Here is a 23,247-nt window from a genome sequence, read left to right as displayed (position 1 = left end):
ACTCTTCTGTTGATTGCATGCAATATTATGTTTCCATAAGTCCATTTCTATGCTACAAAGTTCATATACACGATTGCAATTTTATCCGAAGGCAGTGGCTAGACTCGGAACCGGAATCGGTTCCCTAGACAGCGAACTTATGCGTCTGGAACCGGTTCTCTAGCCAATATACCGTACTACGATAGTTTATATCATTCCAATATGGCGGACAGTATGCGGCGAGTACACTTCTGGAGACACAGTACACGTAGACAAATGCAAAAGCATGCTTTGCTGATATTATAAGTAAAATTAATTAAGATAATAACATGCACGATACCACAAGAAACAGAGCGAATTTCGGCAGCTTTATGCATAGAAATAAAATTCCGGTTCCCTAGCCTATGCACGGTACTTTTGCTAGAGAACCGGTTCCGGACGAATAAGTCCGCTGTCTAGGGAACCGGTTCTCTAGCCACTGCCTTATTCGAACGCACGCCGTGCTAGTTAGATTTTTTCTGATCACGTGACCAAAACAAGCTCTTTGGTGTTGTTATAATAATAAAATTTCGATTAACTTTTTTTTAACAAGAGCTGAGTTTTAATTCAAAACGTTTATAATAGTGGCAACTTGGTTTTAATACCGATTATAATTCTACGCGGATGGTGCTGAAGTACACATACGATTTTTACAGGTTATTTATAGTTTATTTTGGTCACGTGATGATGAATTGTTTTGGTCATGTGAACAAAGCAAGCATGCTCATTTTCATACGCGTTGTTTTTTGTTATAAAGTAAAGATTACGACAAATATGTACTTAAGCAATGCATTTTTGATAAAGCTGAATCTCGGAAGCTTTCTGAAAGTTAAACAGACTTGAATTACTTAAAATTTATTGAGGACATGGAACTACTTGTTCTTCGGTTTCGGATAAGCGTTTTGACCGTAAATTTGTGGTATGGTAAATCTGTGGTCACGCTTCGCTGCCCACAAAAACTATTTACGCGTGATGCATACAACATTCTATTACTTCTGTAAACTATCAGTCAATAAGATTCCAGTATACAAATGGGTTTCATGTAAAATTATCTTGAATTGAACATGAACTATGAAACTAAGTTAATCACGCCGGTTATATTATTAAATGTGATAACCCACGCAGACAACAACGATGTGACTAAAATATTATTATAACATGCATACATATTGTAAAAACAGTAACAACCATAATGCAATACTGTATTTTTCTTTTCTTCCGTATCTGTTTTCATTGCATATGCTTTCCTTTAGATAAAACCTAGCCTGGGAAGCCGTTGATAATATTTGTGCTTTGTCAGAAGAAATCATACCTAATACCTATGCATTAAAGATCACTTAATTTGCGCTAATTAGTGTTAATTGACATTCATCGAGTTTCTGATATTATCAACGCCTGGGGGAAAGGTGAAGGAGTTTCCATGTTACTACCGATTATCGATTTTTTATAATTAGTCTAATTAACATGTGATCAGATTTGCGCTTGTTTGAAACGGAAACGAGGCAATGATGCCGAAAATTCGGCAATTTCCGTAGATCACTAGGTCTGCATTAATATAACTTCTTGATGGCTATGACGCAAATTTAAGTTTAAACTGATATATTTAAAAGTTGTTACAACTTGCTGGAAAAGCTATGGGAGGTAAAAACTGGTATTTGTCTATGGCCCGGAGATGGTCGGAAACCTTCGAAAGTACACGATTCCGATCTGTCTTTTCCGTGAGAATTCCGTTTCTATTTTTAGCCATGGTATATTGCTTTCAGAAGTTATCGTTCTTTATCAAACACCTGCATATTTCGGGTGTAATATAGGTGGCGGTGCGGTTGGAAAACAGGTTTCCACAGGCTGTCAATTTGCAGGTATTAAAAAAGTTAGAAATTGTCAGACTGGATTCCCAGGCTAGATAAAACCCAACAACTTTGCTTTTTACCGACTAAAACAATTTACAACTGGTTTCTGCGCCTGATGCTTTCCGCAACTATTTAAGGGGACGCATATTGCTACATTCACAGTTCATACAGAAATGGGAAGTGGTGCATATTCAAGAAATTGATGGTGGGAAGATAAAAAAAAAACATAGTCCTAAATTGATCTAGTACTGATGGACACCTGTAATAGTCAGTACTTTGTGGAAAAGGATGTGGTACTATTTATGTAATAGGAAAACAGAGGTCTTTGTGAAAAGTACATTAAACACAAAATATTAACCTTTTGCATAAGGAAAAAACAGGTTTTTTACAATACCAGTGTAACAAATAATGTTGTAGGGATGAGAGTTTCTTTCTAAAGCACCAGGTTTGCTTAAACATGTAAAAGTTTAACGCCACGTCATTTCAACTTGGGATGGACGCCATCTTTCTCATTGACAAAAAATGTAAACAAAAAATTCAGAGTGGGATTAGCATTGCAATGGCATAAGTTATTAACATGACATTCTACACAATAAATACCTTAGTACAGATATCTGAGATGCTACACGGGTCTGGTGGGTTAAATGCATAACGTCGATCACTTGATATTGATCTAGAAAAAGCGGTTAATTTTAGTTTATTTACATGGTTTTTAATTTTCCCACGCCTTCTCGGCGAGTCACTGCAAAACGTATTACTGCGCCGGACGAACGGTAACTCTAATGATCAACGGGAGACAACTTAGGTGTCAGCACGTGTATGATTTAAAAAAAAAAACCTGTCGATGTTTATAATTTCAAATAACGAATCCTATTCAGAAATTCGTCTTTAATATCAGAACATTATTAATTTCTATGGACATTTATCAAAAATATTACTTACAGTGGACTATTTTGCGAATCGAACTCATTTCCGCTTTCAGTTGTGAGGTACTTCCGTTATACTTTTTGACAACAATAACAAATACAAAATGAATTAATAAAGTCACATATAAACCGACTGCTACTCAGACCAGTGTAAGTTTACTTGTAATTACAACATCATACTTGTTCATTACGTTATGAGATTAAGTTATTCTTGAACTTCATTCTCAATTAATTACGTTTAGATGATATTGCATTTACAACTTGTCTGACCCCGTTTTTTACGTGAATGACAGCAGTATCGTTCAACTCGTGCCAACAAAGTTAAGAAAAGTATGGTGGAGAATTCATGGACACATTATAAATGGCATTAAAGTGAGGATAATTGTATATTCGTCCAGTTTTGATCATTGACATTCCTGCTGTGTATTAGTAAGTTTTGTGAATGAGATTAGAAAGTTACTTTTGCACATATACACATTGGTTGGACCTCTCAACCAAATTTCATACCTTATTTTAGGGATTTTTAAGATAATACATTTTCAAAAGATTGTTGAATGTGTTTTGATATTTCAGTTGATTGTAGTTCATGAATACTAAGTTGAAAATTAATAATGGAACCATTTCTAGGCCCTTATTACAAGTCACTTGACTTCTGTAACAATAAATGTTTAATGTATTAAGGGGAATATACTCTTTTGGTTTTGGAATGTGGCCTTCCTTGACCACCATTTGTAAACAAACTAAATGCCTTTATGCTACGCAATAAACTTAGGTAAACTTACAGATTTCGTAATTTTGTACTTTCGATTTTATTTTGCAAATTTGTCAATGTTTTACAAGTGAATACCTGAAAAATCACACTTTTTCCTGACCCTGTTGGCAAAACAGCCAAGTTATCTTTAAGATTATAGAGGCTTTCCATTGCCTCAAGTTGTTTATCACTGAATTCAAAGGCTATTTTCAGACTTTTCTTAGCATACTCAATACTTTTCTGGAACGAGTCCGCCATCTTGTTTGTTTATGTTTTTAACATGTGCGTTGAAAATATTAGATGATGATTATTCTACAAATATATTTGACATTTCTTTAATAATATGATCCATAATGAGCGTAGCAATAAGAAAATCTAAAAAAGCGTTAAAATATCATTTTTATTGACGGATACATAATCTGTTACTTCCAAGCGAACGAAGACGAACATTTAACTCTGGCGAATAGCGTTGTTGTATTCTAGAGCTATACACGAGGTGTAATTTACCAGAGAATACGGAAATGCCAGATGTTGCACGATTGAAACTAAATACTGTGTTTTAGCTAACATATGCAAAACGAAAAAAAAAGACAGTGAACTTATTTCACTTTTTTTTCTTTAAATTAGATTCTGTTGGATATTGATAAATTTTTGGACAAGGTAAAGCGCTATTATTTTCACACAAAAAATAATTGTTGACTTTGAATGTACACAATAAGTCGTATGTAATTCAACAATAACTTTCTTGTTTGAGTTTTTTTTTCATTTTTATTTTAGTGGGCAATCCTTTGTGTACTTATAACAGTTGAAACAGTATCCATTTCATGTACCAAAACTTTGTACTTTTTTGCAGGTAAATTTTATCATACCCCGCCCACATTTTTCTAATTTCAAAGTCTGCGTCCCCTTAACTTTATAGTTTATATCAAAAGGACAACCATAAGCCAGAGACTATCTGTTGCACTAATAACTTCTTAACAGTTTCTGCGCGGTGCGTGATAAAGAGCCAGAAAAAAGTTATACGAAACTGATGTGAATATCGAATTCATTTTCATTTCTTTCTCCTAAAATCATTTTTATATCAAAGAAATGACAGCATTTTTTTTTTTAAACAGAAAATTGTTAAGTTTGTATCTTAACGATTGAATGCTGAACCTTTATTTTTATCATGGTTACGCTAATACTAGTACATTTTATCTATACAGCTTTAAGGCAGCATTTGATCTATAAGACTGAAATTAAAAAACCAAAAAAAACCCCCCCAAGAATCTGCGATGGTAATAATCAGGATTTGAACACAAGATCTTCACGTAAAAATGGTAATAAAACAGGATTTGAACCCCGAGATCTCCGGGTAAAGGTGCCATGGGTGCCATGAGATTCCGCGTGAACTCTTGGCTGTACCTTGAAGAATTTTGTCTTTTTTTATAAAAAAAAGCATTTTCCGCGGAGAACTCAAACTGATATGGCTCTCAGTATGCTTGGATAGCTACCTGCTATTTCAGAAATCGATAAACAAAAATTGAATTTCCTTCAAAACTCTGCACCTTGTGTCCAGTTTTACAAGTAAAATATTTAACTTTACACTGCAGTTGTATGCGAATAGATATTTTACGGAACAGACTGGACATATTCCTGATGTTTGCAGAATTTTGAGAAATACAATCTTTTTCATGTTATCGAATCTTTAAAACTGCAAAATGTCCTGGTAAATTCGAATGGAAACGAATAGTGTTAAACGCTATACGCATGTACCATACTCAGCAATGGTCAGAACGATTAAACAACGATGACGATTTTGTTCGTTTCAAAACTTTGCACACGGATATCAGCCCTTGTGGAGGCACCCAGACTCTCTAAGCTCAGTGAAATATGCTTTACGTACTGCTAGAATTGTTGTTCAAGCTAAGCAAAGTGATCTAAAAACTTGTAAACATTGTAATACACAAACCACTGACTTAAATTTGCATTTAATATCAGAATGTACATCTCATAAAAGGTCTCGTTCCACCTTTCTGTCTTGTATCGAAAGACAATACAGTATTGAAATGAGCAACTTTCAACTTCCTTAAAGATTGTGATGCAGAAACATTTTAAGGAATATACTTAATGTTCATGTGTTTTATATTTATTGCATAGATGAATTGCTCCACAAAAATCTCATACAGTGTGCTTGTAAATTTATACCTGATGTATATCCGATAATGAACTAGTCTAACCAACTTGTCTAATAAACAGTCAAGTAGTTTGTCAAGCTATAGAAAAGTAATAATATCAAAACATTATCAGTATTACCTGCCCTAAAAAAGCTTATATTTCGTTCCGATAAGCTTTAGGATTCCAGATTCAATATTGAAGCATCTTCATTGTATACATCAAAAGGAAAGATGTTCTGATAATTATGGAAACGTTAATTGGGCACCCAAATGTTGAGTTAATGTGGTTTGAAATCGTCTTGTTGTTTGTAGTATTGTCCACTTTAACACGGTATCTCATAGATTATTTGTCTACTTGATGCATTAATGTTTCTGCTTTTTCCAATTATTTTGATCCTTAATGTTGTTATGTTTAAGCAATACTAGTATACCAGAAGTTTTTTTAATACAAAACTGTTCTTTATGACATGTAGATATAATGGAACAGGTCTTGACGAGAAAAAGGATCGCCTCCTGGCGACATGATTGGGTTATATCGACATCTGTTTTTGCAGAATGCCGTTATAATCTAAGTAACTCCAGATATTTTAAGATTATAACGGCATTCTGTAAAAACAGATGTCGATATAACCCAATCATGTCGCCAGGAGGCGATCCTTTTTCTCGTCAAGACGATTTATGTCGCTAAGAATCCTTTATTTTGTTATGAGATATGACTGCTTAAAATGATTCTTTAACATTTAATTGTACATCTATATAAATTCTTTAATACACAGTCAACTGTCCATGATATTTGTTAAAAATTTGTTAAAAATAGATGTATGTATATTTCTTATCAATATGTACAATACGTTATATATGTTTCTTGTTACATATGCTGAAAAGCGGAAATAAAGAGTATAATTATATAACTGACTTCCGAGGAGACTAAAGTTGAATGCGTTTAACATCACTTAAAAGTAAAATAAAGTTTATTTCTTTATAGCTAGATTTTGAAAATAGGTTTATAAAATTAGAATTATATTCAGTAAAATTTTAAGGTTAAAAATCAGTTAAACATGAGTTTATTAAAGCATTATTTTAACACGTAATTAATTATGTCCCTTTAGCATTATATAGGTGTTTCGTTTTGCAACAGTTGAACATGTTAAAAGTCGATATTATATACGTTTGAAGTCGATGAATATATAAAAATATATTTAATGTTTCCTTTTGAATACTTTAACAATTAGAACCCTTATAGGCAAAGCTGTCTGGGAGAAAAGGTCAAACAAATTCCTTCACAAGAGTATTTATTATAAAAACGAAGATAAATACGAGTGTGATAACATACTAAAAGTCCTCAACAAAATCCCTAGGCGTTACTTGAAAAAAGACGTATTTAATCTGCAAAGTACTGTACACAATGTTATGTCTCGAACGTCCTGCCATACTCCGCAGTAAAGTTCACGGTTAGGAAATATAACGCTATACCGTGTAAATAATTTGTCTCGGAATCGGACAATAACTGAAAAAACAATTTAAATCATTGGCAGTCATCGAACATTCTGCATGTGGTAAGTTTGTTTATGATAATATTTCTTGGGGAAATCCATAAATATGTCTTCAGTACGGAAATAAATGAAAATCATGAAAAGTTTATGCTTGTTGCGGTCTAGCAGACGACGCAATGTAAAATGCGGTTTATGCACCTAAAAAACATTATTTGCGACTGAAATGGGAAAAGTATTGAATTTATATATATTTGATATGCTTACAAAAGTAGCATGTAGAAAAAAAATGAAAAAACCCGAAATATAGGATGTCCCTCTTTTCGAATTTTTTAAAACTATGGAACGCCATCGCTGACATAAATTTTATAAACTATATAATATCATTTTTTTTTTTTAAATAGTCATGTACTTGTAACCAGAATTAAAACAACTTCAATTCCTTAGTATATTTATGTTCCTGATGTCACTGAGAATTTTGTTTACTAGTTGGATCCTATAATAAACTTACAACTTATTCATTATTACAGTTGCTGCACAAGAATTCCACACCTGTTGTGTAATATGATCTGAAGTTCAAGTAATTAGGTAGCTACTTTCATAGTTATTTAATCTCATTGTCTTTGAATGGATTTTTATATGATAATAACATTTTCTTTGCTATTAAGCGTAATAGATATATTTGTAAACAGACTTGAAAATAGAATTTCTTAGCATATTTATCTTCTTGATGTCCATGATTTTTTGTTCATTATTTATTTATATTCTTTTGGATCCTGTAATAAACTTATTACTTATTTTATTATTACAGTTGCTGCAGAAGAATTCAACACCTGTTGTGTATTATGGTATTGGTATTTAGCTGAAGTTAAGGTCATGAGGTAATTACTTAAGTTATTAGTTATTTGTGACTGAAATGGTAAATTAGTGAATTTGTATATATTTGATATGCTTTCAGGAGTATCATGTAGGGAAATATGGGGAAAAAGCAATAAAGAAAGTCTCTCTTTTTTATTATTTAACTATGCAACGCCATCGTGGACATAAATTTTATGCATAAAATAATGTCCATTTTTTATTTTTGTTTTTAAATAGTCCTGTACTTGTAACCAGTACACTTTCTTAGCATATCTATGTTCCTGATGTCACTGACAATTTTGTTTACTAGTTGGGTCCTATAATAAACTTTAACTTATTTCAGTATTACAGTTGCTGCAGAAGAATTCCACACCTGTTGTGTATTATGATCTGAAGTTCAAGTCATGAGGTAGTTACTTACATAGTTATTTAATCTTATTGTCTTTGAATGGATGTTTGTATGATAATGTTATTTTCTTGGCTATTAAGCATATAAACTATATTTGTAAACAGACCTAAATACAGTTTCTTAGCATATTTATCTTCTTGGTGTCCCTTATTTTTTGGTTCATTATTTATTTATATTCTTTTTAAACTTATTACTCTTTTTAATTATTACAGTTGCTGCAGAAGAATTCAACGCCTATTGTGTATAATGATATTGGTATTCAACTGAAGTTCAGGTCATGAGGTAATTACTTAAGAGTTATTAGTTATTTAATTTCATCATCTTTGAATGGATTTTTGTATGATAATAACATTTTCTTGGCTCTTAAATGTACATAGAGATTGTTCTATGATCTTTTGAATTTCAAGTAACTTTTTCGTATAAAAGTATAGATTATTTATACATTTGTATTTCTATTCCAATTGCAGTACTTCTGATGAAAACACTTGCGTTTTATGTGGCGTTAGAGACGATAACCCCACTTCAGTTCTCGGCGACAGGGGATGCCAGAGCATCATAGCAGCCAGCAAGAATAAGGGTTAGTGCTTCTTAAAAGCAAGTATTTAAAGGGTCTTGTGTTGTAGGCTCTCCTGAACTATATATATCAGTTTAATATTTCGTACTATAGTGTCATCTAGTATAACATTATCTAGGTAGCACAATAGCAAAAACTTGTAAAATCGTTTCTTTTATACTTACTAAAGCTGAAATGAATTCATTCAGTATTGTCTATGATTAAACTATTGTCACACACACGCGCACACATGCATGCACATACGTGTATTATCCAAAATATATTTCTTCAGCAACATCAAATATGTAAGGGAAATGAAATTCTAAAATGAAAGCATAAATAAAGATTAATGTAAGGTTTATTAGTTATAAATAAATTAAATTTGTATGAATTACAGGTCGAACGTTGGTCGTCTCACCTGGACAGCAAGTTCACAAGGATTGCAGGAGGATTTACTGCCACCCCAATCAGAATCGTCTCAATAGCAGCAGCAAAGAAAATTTATATACAAGTCCAAGTACTAGACAGTCATTAGAATTATCTTTTGACTTTCAAACGAAGTGTTTTTTCTGTGGAACAAACGCAACACATAAACAACATAAACGTAAACGAGGTAGAGATGTTCACCCTGTCTTAACATTAGAGTTTCAAAAGTCTATTAAAGATGTTTGTTTAGAAAGAAATGATGATTGGGGTGATATAGTATTAGGCCGATTAGAATGTGTCTGTGATCTTCCTGCTGCTGAAGCTAGATATCACCAGTCTTGTAGTTCTAATTTTAGGTCTGGATATAAAATTCCAAAATGTTTTCAGTCACCAGTGACAGATGATGGAGCAGCATATGAGACGGACCAGTGCAGCAAGACAAAGAAAGGCAGACCTGCTTGCGTTTGTGCTGACAATGCCTTCAAAACTGTTTTGGAAGAATTTGAGGAAACTGAAATTGGGTTTACCACAATCAGCGACTTGGTACAAAAATTGGCATCCATTTGTGGTGAAGATAACTCTTACAGCACAACATATATGAAAAGAAGAATGCTAGAGCATTATGGTAATAGTATTATAATTACAGAATTGAATGGAAAATCCAATGTTGTCACTTTCAGAAGTAGAGCCCATGCTATTTTACATAACTATTATCACAGACAAAATAAAAATGACAGTGAAAGTGAGAAACTGGCAATCATAAAGACAGCAGGAAAACTGATTCTGAATGACATCAAAGATATGGAGGAAAATGCAGAGATATACCCATCTGCAAATGATATGTCAACTGAAGGCAACAGAAAATATGTACCTCCTAGTCTAGTAACATTATTACAGCAACTCATTGACCAAAAGGACCCAGAGAGAATTATCACAGCTATTAGCCAAGCAATTGTCCAAGCAGCGATTCCTAGAAGTATAATATGTCCTCTCCAGCTTGGATTAGGTGTTCAGTTACATCACCAGTTTGGATCAAGAATTCTCATAGAGACCCTAAACAGCCTAGGCTTCTGCTCTTCTTACCAAGAAGTACAAAAATACGAGAAATGTGCAGCATATACTCAAGGCAATGCAGTTGACAGGAACAATGTTGAACAGTATGTACAATTTGTTGCTGACAATATAGATCACAACACTGCGACGATTGACGGCCATAACACATTTCCATGGAATGGGCATATATTGCAACATTTACACCAAAGGACAACAAAAGACGAGTTGTACCCAGGATACAAGTAACAAATGAAGAGCTTGTCAAAATTGGAAAAATCAATATAAAATATTATAAGCAAAATGACAATGTCCTTGAAAATGTCATATTTGAGAAGCTGTTGGATATAGATTGTGAGGATCCTATACCTGGAAACTTCGAGTTTCTTGTTAAAATTACACGCCCACTAAGACCAATGACACCAAGCTGGTCTGGAATCATGCAAACTGTTCAGAAGGGTGAACATCCAGGAGAGTCCAAAGTCCAGTTCCTTCCATGATAGACATGAACCCAAGTGATATGTCCTGCATATATTCCACCTTGACATACGTTGCACAGCAAGCCCGTTTGATGAACATTGACCCTGTCATAACATTTGACCAACCACTGTATTGGAAGGCCATGACTATCATAACAAACGAACCAGATTCTAGTGAGCTGAAGAGAGCTGTAATCAGACTTGGTGCCTTTCATATGGAAATGAGTTTCTTGGGGTGTATAGGGAAGATTATGGAAAATAGCGGTCTTTCAGAACTACTAAGCACTGTATATGCTCCAAACACTGTTTGCCATATGCTAAGTGGAAAGGCGGTTCAGAGGGCAATTAGAGGTCATTTCTTGGCCAGTGATGCACTTGACCAGCTCATTATGGAGAAGACATTTCCTGAGTTAATGGAAACGCAGTTTACAGATGAGAATAACAATCATGCTGAAACAGTGAGAAGCAATGATGAAGCCTACTCACCTGAACAGAGAAAATTAGTCGCAATTTTTGAAAATGTGCTCGAGCAGAAAATTGATCAACGGCTACTAGTAACTGAAGACAACATAAATCTTAAATAAATGGTTGACAAAGTTGAAAGTACTAAGCATACATTGAAAAGTTCTAGAACTGCAAAATTATGGCTACAATACTTAGAAATGATCAACCTACTGAAACAGTTTATCGCAGCTGAAAGGATTGGGAATTGGCGATGTCACCTCAAGATTTTGAAAAACATGCTTCCTTTTTTTGCAGCTGCAGGACATAATCTGTACACGAAATCAAGCTACATGTACCTTCAGCAAATGAACTGTCTTCATATAACACATCCTGAAGTTTGCCAAGCATTTGAAAAGGGATTGCATGTGGTCCGAAGGTCAAACAGAATGTGGGGTGGTCTTTCTACCGATCTGGTTATTGAACAAGTACTTATGCGCAGTGTCAAGTCTGTAGGTGGACTGACAAGAGGCAGAGGATTGTCAGAGTTACAACGAACGCAGTGGATTTTGTCTATGCCAGCCTGTGCAGAAATAAATTTTGCAATGCAAGAATATACAAACAAGAAATACAATACAAGTGATCAGCACAAGGATATTGCGAAATCTCGAATCGACAGGGATGAGAAAGATCGGCAAGTATTTTTAGAGTTTTTCCGGGAGCGAAACCCATTTTCAGATGAAGCAAACCTGAGAAATATTGAAACGGGAAGTTTAGCAGACGCAAATGTAAACGTGGACTCGGCAAGAAATGTAGGTGAGAAAATACTGAAGAACATGGAAGGGAAAAAAGGTTCTTGAACATTCGTTTAAACGTACCGATCAAGCTGTTACATTGGGGTCCAAAACAAATATCAAAGTTGGTGGAGAAGAGTTCCATGTAGACCCTCAGCTACTGTTCCAAAGAATTATGGCAGTTGCGGACAGCTATACTGATGATCCTGAGGAGATATTTAAGCATGAGTTGTCAGCAAATCCATCAGCACTTTTTGACAATTCAGGATTAATGAGAGAAGCACAGAAGCCTCAATCGCTAACACTATATGGGACTTGGGACAATGTGATGCAACATATATACCGCCCTTGACCGTGTGTCATATTGTTTTGGATGGCGGATCTCTACTTCAACGAATCCCTTGGGAATATGGATCCTCGTTTGGAGCAATATGTAGTAATTATTGTAGATTTGTCGAAACAAACTATAAAAATGCACATATTGTATTTGACGGGTATGAAAATGGGCCTTCTACAAAAGACACAACACACGAACGAAGGACGAAAGGCAGAATAGGAGCAAAATATCCTTCAGCGAGAGTTACACTTGTAAAACCAAAAAGGAATCGATCTTGACAAATAAAGAAAACAAACAGAACTTCATCAAGATGTTAGGAGAAAAATTATTACATACCAATTGTAACGTCCACTATGCGGCAGACGATGCTGATCTCTTGATAGTGAAAACAGCAGTGGAATTATCAGACGAAAAACCGACGGTGGTTATTGGTGAGGATACAGACCTTTTAGTTTTACTGTGTCATCACGCGGAAGAAGGCAGGGAAAAGATATTTTTTAAGTCTGACTCTGGTTCAAAGAAAAAGAAAATTTGGGATATTTCTAAGACAAAGAATGTACTAACTGAAGGCATATGCAGTGTTTTACCTGTTGTCCACGCATTCTGCGGTTGTGACACTACATCGAGGATATACGGAATAGGAAAAGGAATTGCTCTAAAAAAAGCCATGGTCGACACAGATTTCCATGCAAATGCAAAGATATTTCTGAAAGAGTCCACTCACGTAGAGGTCGAAAGAGCAGGAGAGCAAATGATGTGTACGTTGTTCAATGGCAAGAAAATTGAAGGTTTAGATAGGCTAAGATACAGAAAGTTTTTTCAGCGTGTCAGTACAGGCACAACAGTTGTACAAGTACAAAGTTTACCACCAACTTCTCGATCGGCCAAATATCACAGCTACAGGGTGTACCTACAAGTTCAGACATGGCTTGAAAGGATACTACAACCACGGGAATGGGGCTGGTATGAAAAAGATGACAGGCTTACCCCACTGAAATGTGATTTACCTGCTGCGCCAGAGAGACTTTTGAAAATCATAAGATGCAACTGCAAACAAAATTGCGACTCTCGACGATGCACTTGCCGTAAGCATGGTCTGCCTTGTTCTACTGCCTGTGGGGAATGCAATGGAATCGGTTGTAGCAATGTTCAATCAGTAGAAGATGAACTGGAAAATTAAATTATGTGTATGAAGGGATACTGAAGCTTAATGATAATATTTTGCTTGCCCCTCAGTCTCAAATGTTTCTTAGTTGATACTTGTCAACATGAAAAGTACTTGTCAGTATAACATTCTCTGCAAATGTATCTACTAAGCCTGTTGTATACTTCATTACATTTGAAGGCAGGCTATTTTGTATCATAGTTATATAAAAACGTAGTATTAGAAATGAGTTATAATTATTACCATATAATATATATTACTATGTTTCAGTTGGTCAGTACATGCTTGTTGCTTTTTAAAATACTCTGCTAATCAAAGTATTTTGTCATATCACTATAGATTATTAACAAACGATTATGTTGTAGTCACACGGAAGAGCTAATTTCACCGATGTATATAAGTTTCTAAGATCTCACAATTTATTATACAGTGATATTGTACATATAATGAGAATAACAGTAGAAATTTGGTAACAGTGCAAACATATTATTGTTACTACAGCCGAACATGTTCTGTAAAAACCACAAATAGGAAGAACAAAAACTTACCTTTGTTGACTGGTGGTCTCTATTAACAGGTGAAATATCCATTAATAATGGTCTCATGGTAATAAAAAATGGTGCCGTTTGGCATTGCATCAGTGTTTTTGTTAAGGAGGTCTTATCTACAGGTTTGACTGTATATGGATTCTAGATATTACATGATATGTACCTATGTATTAAAGTGGGTGGGGTACAGATCAGGACTTCAATCACATACTATTATGAATTCTATAGCATGTATTGTATGTATCAGTTTTGCAAACAATATGTATTTTGACATAACTGTTTTATTGTTTAACTATTTATATTCAAGATAGATATCTCTAATAGGGCTGAAGTGTATGTTTAATTTGATGAAGTGATTGTAAATATAAACACATATATGAATAAATCTATTATTGCACTACATGTGTTTGAAAAAAAAAACATATTGTTAAAATACTAATACCAGAAAAATGTAATACATGTAATTTGCAGCATTTTATTTATATACAATTTTCCAGTAAGTAATTGCTTGTTACTTATAAACAAAAGTTTTGCTTTATAATGTGCCATCTCGATATTTACTGAGGTTGTTAGTTTAAGTGATACTTTACACAGATAAATATATTTATAAGATCTCATAATTCTTTGTAAAATAAAATTGTATATAATAAGAATAAATGCAACACTGTAAAAATAATGCTATATACACATCATTGTTACTAAATGGAAACTACCTGTTAATTCATATGATTATCTTTATAATATAGTGGGTGGGGTACAGTTCGGGTCTTTATACACATAAAATGTGATTTTTTACATGTTTAGTATGTATTCGAAGCAATAAATATTTGTTTTAATAAAACTGTTTCATTTTTTCTATCAGTATTCAAGATGTCCATGTTTTAGAGTCGAAACAAATAATACAATCTATCTTCTTGACTTCCGTGAAGAAAAAAATCGAGGGACTTGCAGAAAAATAGTAGGGTATAAAAGACATATATTTTTTCATGATTGGACACAAATATTTCTGAGGACTTTTGTAAATTGTTAGTGCAGATATTATAGTGTATGAAAATTAAAATATTTCTTGTGAAGGAATTTGTTTGAGGTTACCCATCTATTTAGGCTATAATGTCTTGACTATAACATAACATTTGGAAAATGCAATAGTTAACAAGTTCTTGCATATTTCTTAATAGATCTCTTCTACGATTTTATCCGTACAATAATTGGGACGGAATCAAGGAAAAGGACTTAGACTACTTAAAGCTATGCTAAACCCATGAGAATTTATACGTGTTAGAGCCCAGTTACCTTTTTAATAACATAAGGTAAGTCATTTCTTAATACATTGATGTTTTCACTTAATTTTATGTAACCCTGAATACATTTTGCTAATCAAACCAACATTAATCTGATTAATGTTGGACCAGATTTCTTACACACATTTTCTAACTGTTGCATAGTTATGCCTGTTTTGCGTTTTCAGTATTTTAAGCTAAGTTTTATGGCAGTTTTTATCTACAAAAGATTAGCGAAATGGATTCAAGTTTTAATTATGTCAAATATATCAAATATGTATAGATTTAGATTACAATAGTAGATGTAAATATCACATAGGGGATTGAATTAGAAGGTATATGTTTATCCTTTAATATAATAGTAATAACCCTTTTGTGATAGCATACAATATGGGGTTATTTTTTCGGCGACGCCGTCTAAATTCGTTTTCGTTACCTTTGCCACGTGACTTCAGTTTGCAAATCAAACTACTTGACTACGCATTATAGATAATTTATCACAATGGAAGATTTATGCAAGACTCTACCTGATTGGACGAGAGTGTCAATTTCTTTCACTCTGTTGATTGCGCTACGCTGAGTGAAATGTAGACAAAGCATTTATCCTAAACGACGCTGTTCACAGTTTTAAAGCTAACTTTGGCTCAGTATATTTAGCAATAATATTGATATATCTCAAAATGATAAGTAAGTTTAATAAATATGATAAAAACCTGTTCAAATACCAACATATATCAATTTAAAGAAAGAGCTGAATACGGTCTACGTATCACATGAATAAGGGTGTGATAAGAGTCTTTTATGTAGAGAAGTGCTTTTTAAAAGATTTTCCTTGTTACAGTTGTCGTCTGTATATGAAAAGGTTTCTTGCTTTTGTGACTTATTCAGATTGCATATTAAAATGAGTACTTGTTTGCTTTAATATATTTGATATAAATTATTTAACTGATTTATTATATATGAATATTTTTCTTTAGTATGGTATGCAAATATTGAACTCAGTTGAAATCTGTTTTATTATATATATGCTATATAATGACTGAATCTCATTACACTGAAATGAAGGAACGCTGCATACAGTTTATGTATGTGGTATGACTACCGTCAAAACTTTGCTTATGAAACAGAGTATTGAAATAATTACAACTGTATGTTTTGCTTGACCATCACTTTTTTATAGGTGTGACGTCATTGTCCAAAGATTCATGAATAGCGAGTATGCATTTGTTAAAGCGGGATCAGTTGGCCTATTTTAGAAATAAATAAAAATAATAAATTAAAAAAAAATCCTTTAATTGATTTTTTTCTCATGTATTCTAATCAAATTTGATTCGTAGCATCTTTATTAGGCCCGCAGCCAACTTTGTTCAGCTGGGACATTTGACCCCTTTTAGGGGCTGCTAGAGCTAAAACTAGAAATGCCTTTATACAGCGTCTCATGAACAGTTTGGTGGATCTTTGTCATACTTGGTCTGGAGCATCATTATAAGGTACTCTTCCAAATTTATTTATATATGAACTTGAGCCCTATTAGGGACCACTATAGCTAAAAGTAGATATGCCTTTCTTCGCATTAACCACTAAAATGTAATGGATTTATATCAAACTCGATGTGTAACAATATCGTAAGGTCTCCTGCTATTTTGTTACAAATGGGGATAGGGACCAATTTAGCTAAAAATAGAAACACGTTTAATGACCTCTTCTCACAAACCGCTGTAATCTAACTGCTGTAATTATTCGTCTAAGGATAAACGAAACAAAATTGCTACCCTGCGAAACCTTTGCGAAAAATTAAAAGAGAACCATTAAATTGTTAAAGTGCGGTGTTTAGTTTTGCAATTTGAAAAATGTTAGATGAAAGATGAATGTTAGATGAAAAATTCATAAACTTCTTTCCTTATTACAATTCGCCGACCATCATTTTTAAAGATATTTTTTGTTATAAGTGCAATTAATGTGGAGTTTGTTTTATATAATATAATCTCTGATATAAATTATATCATGATATATAGTCTCAAGTAACTCAGTATTGAGTGGCAGCATTAAATATGTTTTAAGATATTATATGTAATACAATTATGTACTGTGATTTTATTTATGTGTGCTGATGAGACTTGAATAAAATAAAATAATATTAAAAATAATAACATAAGGTATTTCCCTTATTAATTAGTTTTCTTTTGTATGTAAATAAAAACATCTTTATTTAAAATTTCATCCAGTTAATAAGTAAAATACTTAATATATATGTACAGTGTAACACCTGCATAAGTAAATACTTAGCTTTATAACTTGTACATTCTTCTGAATTATACGGTGGCTTAGAGGGGACATAGGAAATATTTTATTTATCACGTGCGCACGTGTTAGTTATCACGTGCGCACGTGTTAGCAGACAAATGAGAAAACGTGAAAGAGCTGCCATTTTCATAATGGAAGCCGGTTATAGGGAAGTGCTAATCGGTAAATTGTTTGAAAAAGGGTTGAAATACTGGGAAATTCGGCATGTTTTAAATAAGGACTATGACGTTTGCATCAGTCTACGGCATTTGAAGAGAATAATGAAGTTACTTGGACTGAAAAGACGAAATTTTACAGACATTGATAGCGCAATTCACTTTATACAGAATGAACTTCGGCAATCCGGTCAACTGCACGGATATCGTATGATGGCAGCTAGATGTAAGGAAAATGGTTTGAGTGTACGAACGGAAGATGTGCGTATCATTTTACATCACTTGGACCCGGTAGGTGTGTCTCTGCGGAGAGCAAGATGTCTTCGCAGGCGTGCTTATTATGCTGCTGGTCCAAACTTCATTTGGCACTTAGATGGCTATGATAAACTCAAGCCGTTTGGGCTTTGTATAAGCGGTTGTATTTGTGGTTTTTCCAGACGTATGATTTGGCTGAATGTGTATAACACAAATAATAAAGCAGGTAGGTACTACTTTATCTGGCTCGTCGCCAATTGGGCGTTGTAGACTAAAACTTGATCAAGAAGCCAGTCGCAAAGGGCGGCGATAACCGACGGAAAGCCCATCATCGGGCGGTCGCAAGGGCTGGAGAAAATGTGGAAACTGTACTAGGGGTGACGTTGTTAGAAGAACTAGAACCACAAAGTCACTGACAAGGAGTGAAAATCTCTCCATTCTATACAGGATAATAAATGAAAAGCAGGGCCCAGTACCTATGTCCCTAGATTTGGCAGGAACTTAATTGTTGGACAAATGCCCAATACCCTAATGTAAACATGTATTTTTTGACATGTCGGGGGCCCCTAAATAACCATCTTTCCGTAACCAGCCAAGCTCGAACTATTCCAATATTGTCCCAAAGCATGAAAATATTACCCACAATGTTAAATATATAAAGATTTTGAAGTTCCAAAGGGGCATATTTGACCACAATCATGCCAGAGGTAGGGGACTTGATGCTATCCAACTATTTTATACCCCGAGACACATGTAAAGAGTTTCAATTCAATACTGGCATAGTTTGGAGATACTAACTTGTAGAAAACTTAACCATAATTTTTTTAAGTCCAAGGGGCATAATTTGCTCATGACATGTCAGATTATGACTTGACCCAGTGAGGTTGGTAATTGACCTAGACAAGAACAAAAATAAGTTTCAAAGCTATATGGCCTTAAATGATAGCTGTATTACTTGCACGCAAAACTTCCCACTTTGACGATTATGCGACGGCGACGCCAGTAGTGAGTATATTGCTGGACTATCTTCGAATAGTCGAGCTAAAAAAAAAGCTAGTTTATATCCCTGTTGTATTGAACATCTAATATTAAACGTAGCAGGGTCTGGGCAATCATGTTGAACCTAGATTTTGTCTCACAAAGAATTGACAGGACGGTTTCAGCAAGCAATATTGAACATGTTAGGTATTTCTGAAATTGCCACAAAATGGTCATGGTGACGTTGGCATTACTCATCAAATAAAGGAATAATTTTCCTTTTTACATCAATGTCCCTTGAAAAGGTAGTTCAGACTGTTACCTTATGAGAGCTCGCTTATTTGTCCCAGCAGGCACGAAATGCCTGTATATGTTCATACAATTTCAGCCCTATCATGGGGTTGTCTGCTAAAATCACTGTGATTTTGTGGTGCACATAATTGTCTTCTCACAACTTTAGACAATATCCTCGAGCTCTACCTAGGCATTACTTTAAGTCTGACAAATTTACAACCTCCTTAATTCGAGACAATTTTCCTCGAGTTCTGGGGAAAGCGTAAGAATGTCTACATAGGGTTTTATGCCGCGTCAGTCCCATTTGAAGAATACACCATGGTGTTGGACATCATAGTGGCCTGGGCCCATTAAGGACATGTATGCTTCGAAGTTCCATAACATTTCAAATGTCAATTCGCTCAAAGCTTTTCACCATCATGGGCGAAGATCATGTTCCCTCAGGGCTACACAAGGAAGCCTCAGCACATCTTTGCTCAGACCAAAGCAATACAGTAAAAGAATCTTTATCTCCACTGTCCTTTGTACAATATTTCCAGGATGACACATAGGTGAACTACATGGAAGCACTTTGCCAGACAAATATTCAAATCTAAGGTAAGTTCCGAGTCCCGGACAAGTCCATTGTACCATTTTAGACCTTAAATCTCTAAGCGTTGACCTTGACAATTTAAGCTATTGATCGTGTCTTGCAGTGCAACATGTCTCATCCTGGTGAACAATTGTGTTAGTTAATTTGAAATCTTTCTATTCACAAGGATTACAGTCTGACCACATCGGTTTACACACGATGACATTCTTATTAACTGGTACTAATGTTGTCTCTCTTTCTGTTGCTCCCTACTTGTTCGTTTTAAGCTCCACCTAAATCCAAAAAAAGCCACAATAAACCCAAACATTTGAATGACCTCAAGATAATTTTACTGTACTTATTGTTCTCTAAAGCCACTAGACAGATTTTGTCGGGCAGACAAGACAGCGTGGAGCACATACATGTACAAGGACTGCTGTTGTGACAACTATTTAGATCTCATCACAGCGGTTCAACTCAACAAGCACAGGTGCTTCGGCAGAATTAGCGAAACAGAATTCTAAGACTTCTATGTAGCCTACTGTCATTTCTTTTTTCAAAAAGAAGCAAAAAAAATTAATGCTGTGAGAACGGGCATTCAAAAATCAATAGTGGAAGTTACAAGTTTTGATATTGATTAAATGCAAAAGACCTAAGATCTTGCATGAGGTCAAAGTCCAGGTCACAAACAACAATCCATTGTAAAGGACCAATCCTACACTGAGTGATGTCCTGAATTTTCAAGATATTCCTGTCAATGTTTTAAAGTTTAGTACTGTAATATGAAAATCACCAACCAGTGCAAAGGAATAATTTGCTTAAAAGAGCCATGAAGCAGTTATGGTTCCTCATTTCCGAACTTTGTTTTGATGAAACGGATGAAGTTTGAAGGATCAAAGGTGCAGCAACAGGCAATAAAGTGGTGCACCTGTCATTATGTCACACAATGTTTTTATCCATGTCATACTTGTTCTTCTATGAAAATTCATGTCTTCACTACAGTATGAATTTTGTAATATACGAGGGCTATAAAATTTATTGATGCCTTTAATTCTAACAAATTATGTAATGTTATGTTTATCTTTTACGTTAACATACTGAACTGCGTACAAAATGCGTGATCTATATTCACTCCAAGGTTGCACCAGTTCAGACCTGTTTAGTGTGCCAATGTTATAAAGGAAATCCTTTGAACTGTAAGTGGAAGTTGCGGCACAAAAAGTAATATATACATAGTTAAGGCAGATTAACACATGAACAATATACGTCGATCACGGCGTGATAAAAGCCTAAAAGAATTACATTGAAAAGATTCAATTTACAATAATATCAAGCATACTTTTTGATAGTATAATCCATTGTTACAACGCACTGATTACCTGAGCTATTTCTGACATTCAATATCCGGTAATATGAATGTTTCAAGGATCTACTGAGTAAAACGAATAACTCAAAAAAATTCTGTTACATTTGTTATTATTTGAAGTAAGAAAACTCTGAAGGGTTTATGAAGCAGCTGTGAGTCAACAAATAAGCATTTGAACAAATAAATTGAAATGTCAAGAGATATTCTCTCTTTGGACCTCCTTGGTCTCTCATCTACTTCACCATATATACGATTCGCGAGCGGCTGACCATTTGAACGTAGATTTACGAACAACTCTTAACGTCGTTTGTAACACCTCTCCCTTTGAACAACTATTGTTTGTGCTCTGAGGTCTGTTATGCTTTGTCAACCCATTTCTTCAACAGTGAGCTGTCTTTCTCTTCCTTATTGCTGTAAGAATGACATCATTCCGAAATAATGTGCACAACTGATTTTCATATAACAAGAGAGCCCAACAGGCAGAGTGCGCACACTAATTCCGCCTGACCTTAATTGAACGCACCATAGCAATTGTACAATCTTTGGAGGCGACCACCAAAGGCTCAGACTGATATGAGTTTGAGAACTGTTTTCATGCATGACCACGCACACACATACCCATGAGGCAATCAACAGATTGCTCATCTTTACAGCACATGTGATCAATGAGCTAAGGAACATGGCAACCTAAGGATAAGACATTCCACGCTTTTCGGACCTATCAGAGTTGTTATTCCCCTTATCATCTGGTACAAGTATGTATTACATAAAAATGTGACAATTACTTTACGTCTAAACTTCATTAGATTGCATCATAATTTGTTCTTACCTATACAACTTAACAAAACTTTCTTCATGCCAACTGATGTCATCTTGTCCAAAAACTCTTTCGCTGACATAGCATCATTTGTCTGGTTGGAAGACGATCTTCTCTTCTACTGTTTCGGAATCAGGTTCTATAGAGTGGTTTTTGATACTACCCGACATATCAGCGTTTCACGGTATATTACTGTGGCTGAAGTAGACACTCTCTACGCTGAAGGTAATATTTTCATTTTGATTGTACTCCAAGTGAGATGTCATAAAATAAATCCTACTATTGGCAGCCGCACAGACCCCCAATATCAAAACCAAGTTGGTTTTTAACTTCTCAACTGAATTATTTGTCAAGGTAGACCCAGGTTTAAATTAGATGCAGCTTGTATCGGGCGATAGTTTCAATCAACATTAGAAATGAAATTTATTTACTGATTAGGATTCTTACTGTAGTGGCTGTATTAAGAGTAACATCCCCTGATACCTAACAAGTACTAACAGAACAACACGGACCCTCTTATACCCTCAATAATAAGCTAAGTAGACCAGTACTGGTAACAGTTTTTCAGTGTTTCTGGTCATAAAAGTAATTGCATTATTTGATACTTGAAATTCCGTGAAATTAAGTAAACTAGGCCAAAATTATAAAATTTAGAGACAAATCTAGGAAACTCCACCACATTTACGGTAGTCAGCTAGGAAATTGGAACCAAAGTCAACAAATGCAAACCCTTCAATGATTTGTTTGTTTAAAGTTTTCATAAAGTTCTGCTATCTACTTCAGAATATTAACTTTTAGATCGAAAAAAACCAATGGAGATAAGTTTGTAAAACTACAAAACAGGGGATCTTTACAATGTAATGCTTTTCAAAAGTGAGCAAATTTTCTGCAAACATGTGAAATGGGCTTACATTATTTTTGAAATTTGAGTAAAGGCAATGACCCTTGATGTTTGTCAAGTCATGACAATGGAAAG

The 23,247-nt window shown here is 34.5% G+C and overlaps 2 protein-coding genes across 2 annotated transcripts in view; both read left to right on the top strand.

The window, feature by feature from the left end:
* The first annotated feature begins 4,054 nt into the window (after positions 1-4,054).
* LOC123524936 (uncharacterized) overlaps positions 4,055-23,247 on the top strand; it is a 42,323-nt gene continuing 23,130 nt past the window's right edge. Inside the window, exons 1-2 of the mRNA XM_053538349.1 lie at positions 4,055-4,205; positions 15,430-15,561. The gene's annotated coding sequence lies outside the window, so the exon portion shown is untranslated. The remainder of the gene's footprint in view (positions 4,206-15,429; positions 15,562-23,247) is intronic.
* LOC128555884 (uncharacterized) lies at positions 7,107-10,736 on the top strand. Its single transcript, XM_053539677.1, has 4 exons — positions 7,107-7,152; positions 8,003-8,072; positions 8,926-9,035; positions 9,409-10,736. The coding sequence occupies exons 1-4, from the start codon at positions 7,107-7,109 to the stop codon at positions 10,734-10,736; spliced, it is 1,554 nt and encodes a 517-aa protein (XP_053395652.1).

The sequence above is a fragment of the Mercenaria mercenaria genome, chromosome 3 (genome assembly GCF_021730395.1).
Source record: "Mercenaria mercenaria strain notata chromosome 3, MADL_Memer_1, whole genome shotgun sequence".
NCBI classification, from domain to species: domain Eukaryota; kingdom Metazoa; phylum Mollusca; class Bivalvia; order Venerida; family Veneridae; genus Mercenaria; species Mercenaria mercenaria.
Note: the sequence above shows the minus strand (reverse complement) of the source record. Positions and strands in the feature narration are given on the sequence as shown.

What these genes read in the sequence shown, in the direction of transcription:
- LOC128555884 (XM_053539677.1), top strand. Translation starts at nt 7,107, where the DNA reads ATGTTATGTCTCGAACGTCCTGCCATACTCCGCAGTAAAGTTCACG. An exon ending in ACTCCGCAGTAAAGTTCACG is followed by an intron (nt 7,153 to 8,002) that starts GTTAGGAAATAT and finishes TTATTATTACAG; the next exon opens with TTGCTGCAGAAGAATTCAAC. An exon ending in GCTGAAGTTAAGGTCATGAG is followed by an intron (nt 8,073 to 8,925) that starts GTAATTACTTAA and finishes TTCCAATTGCAG; the next exon opens with TACTTCTGATGAAAACACTT.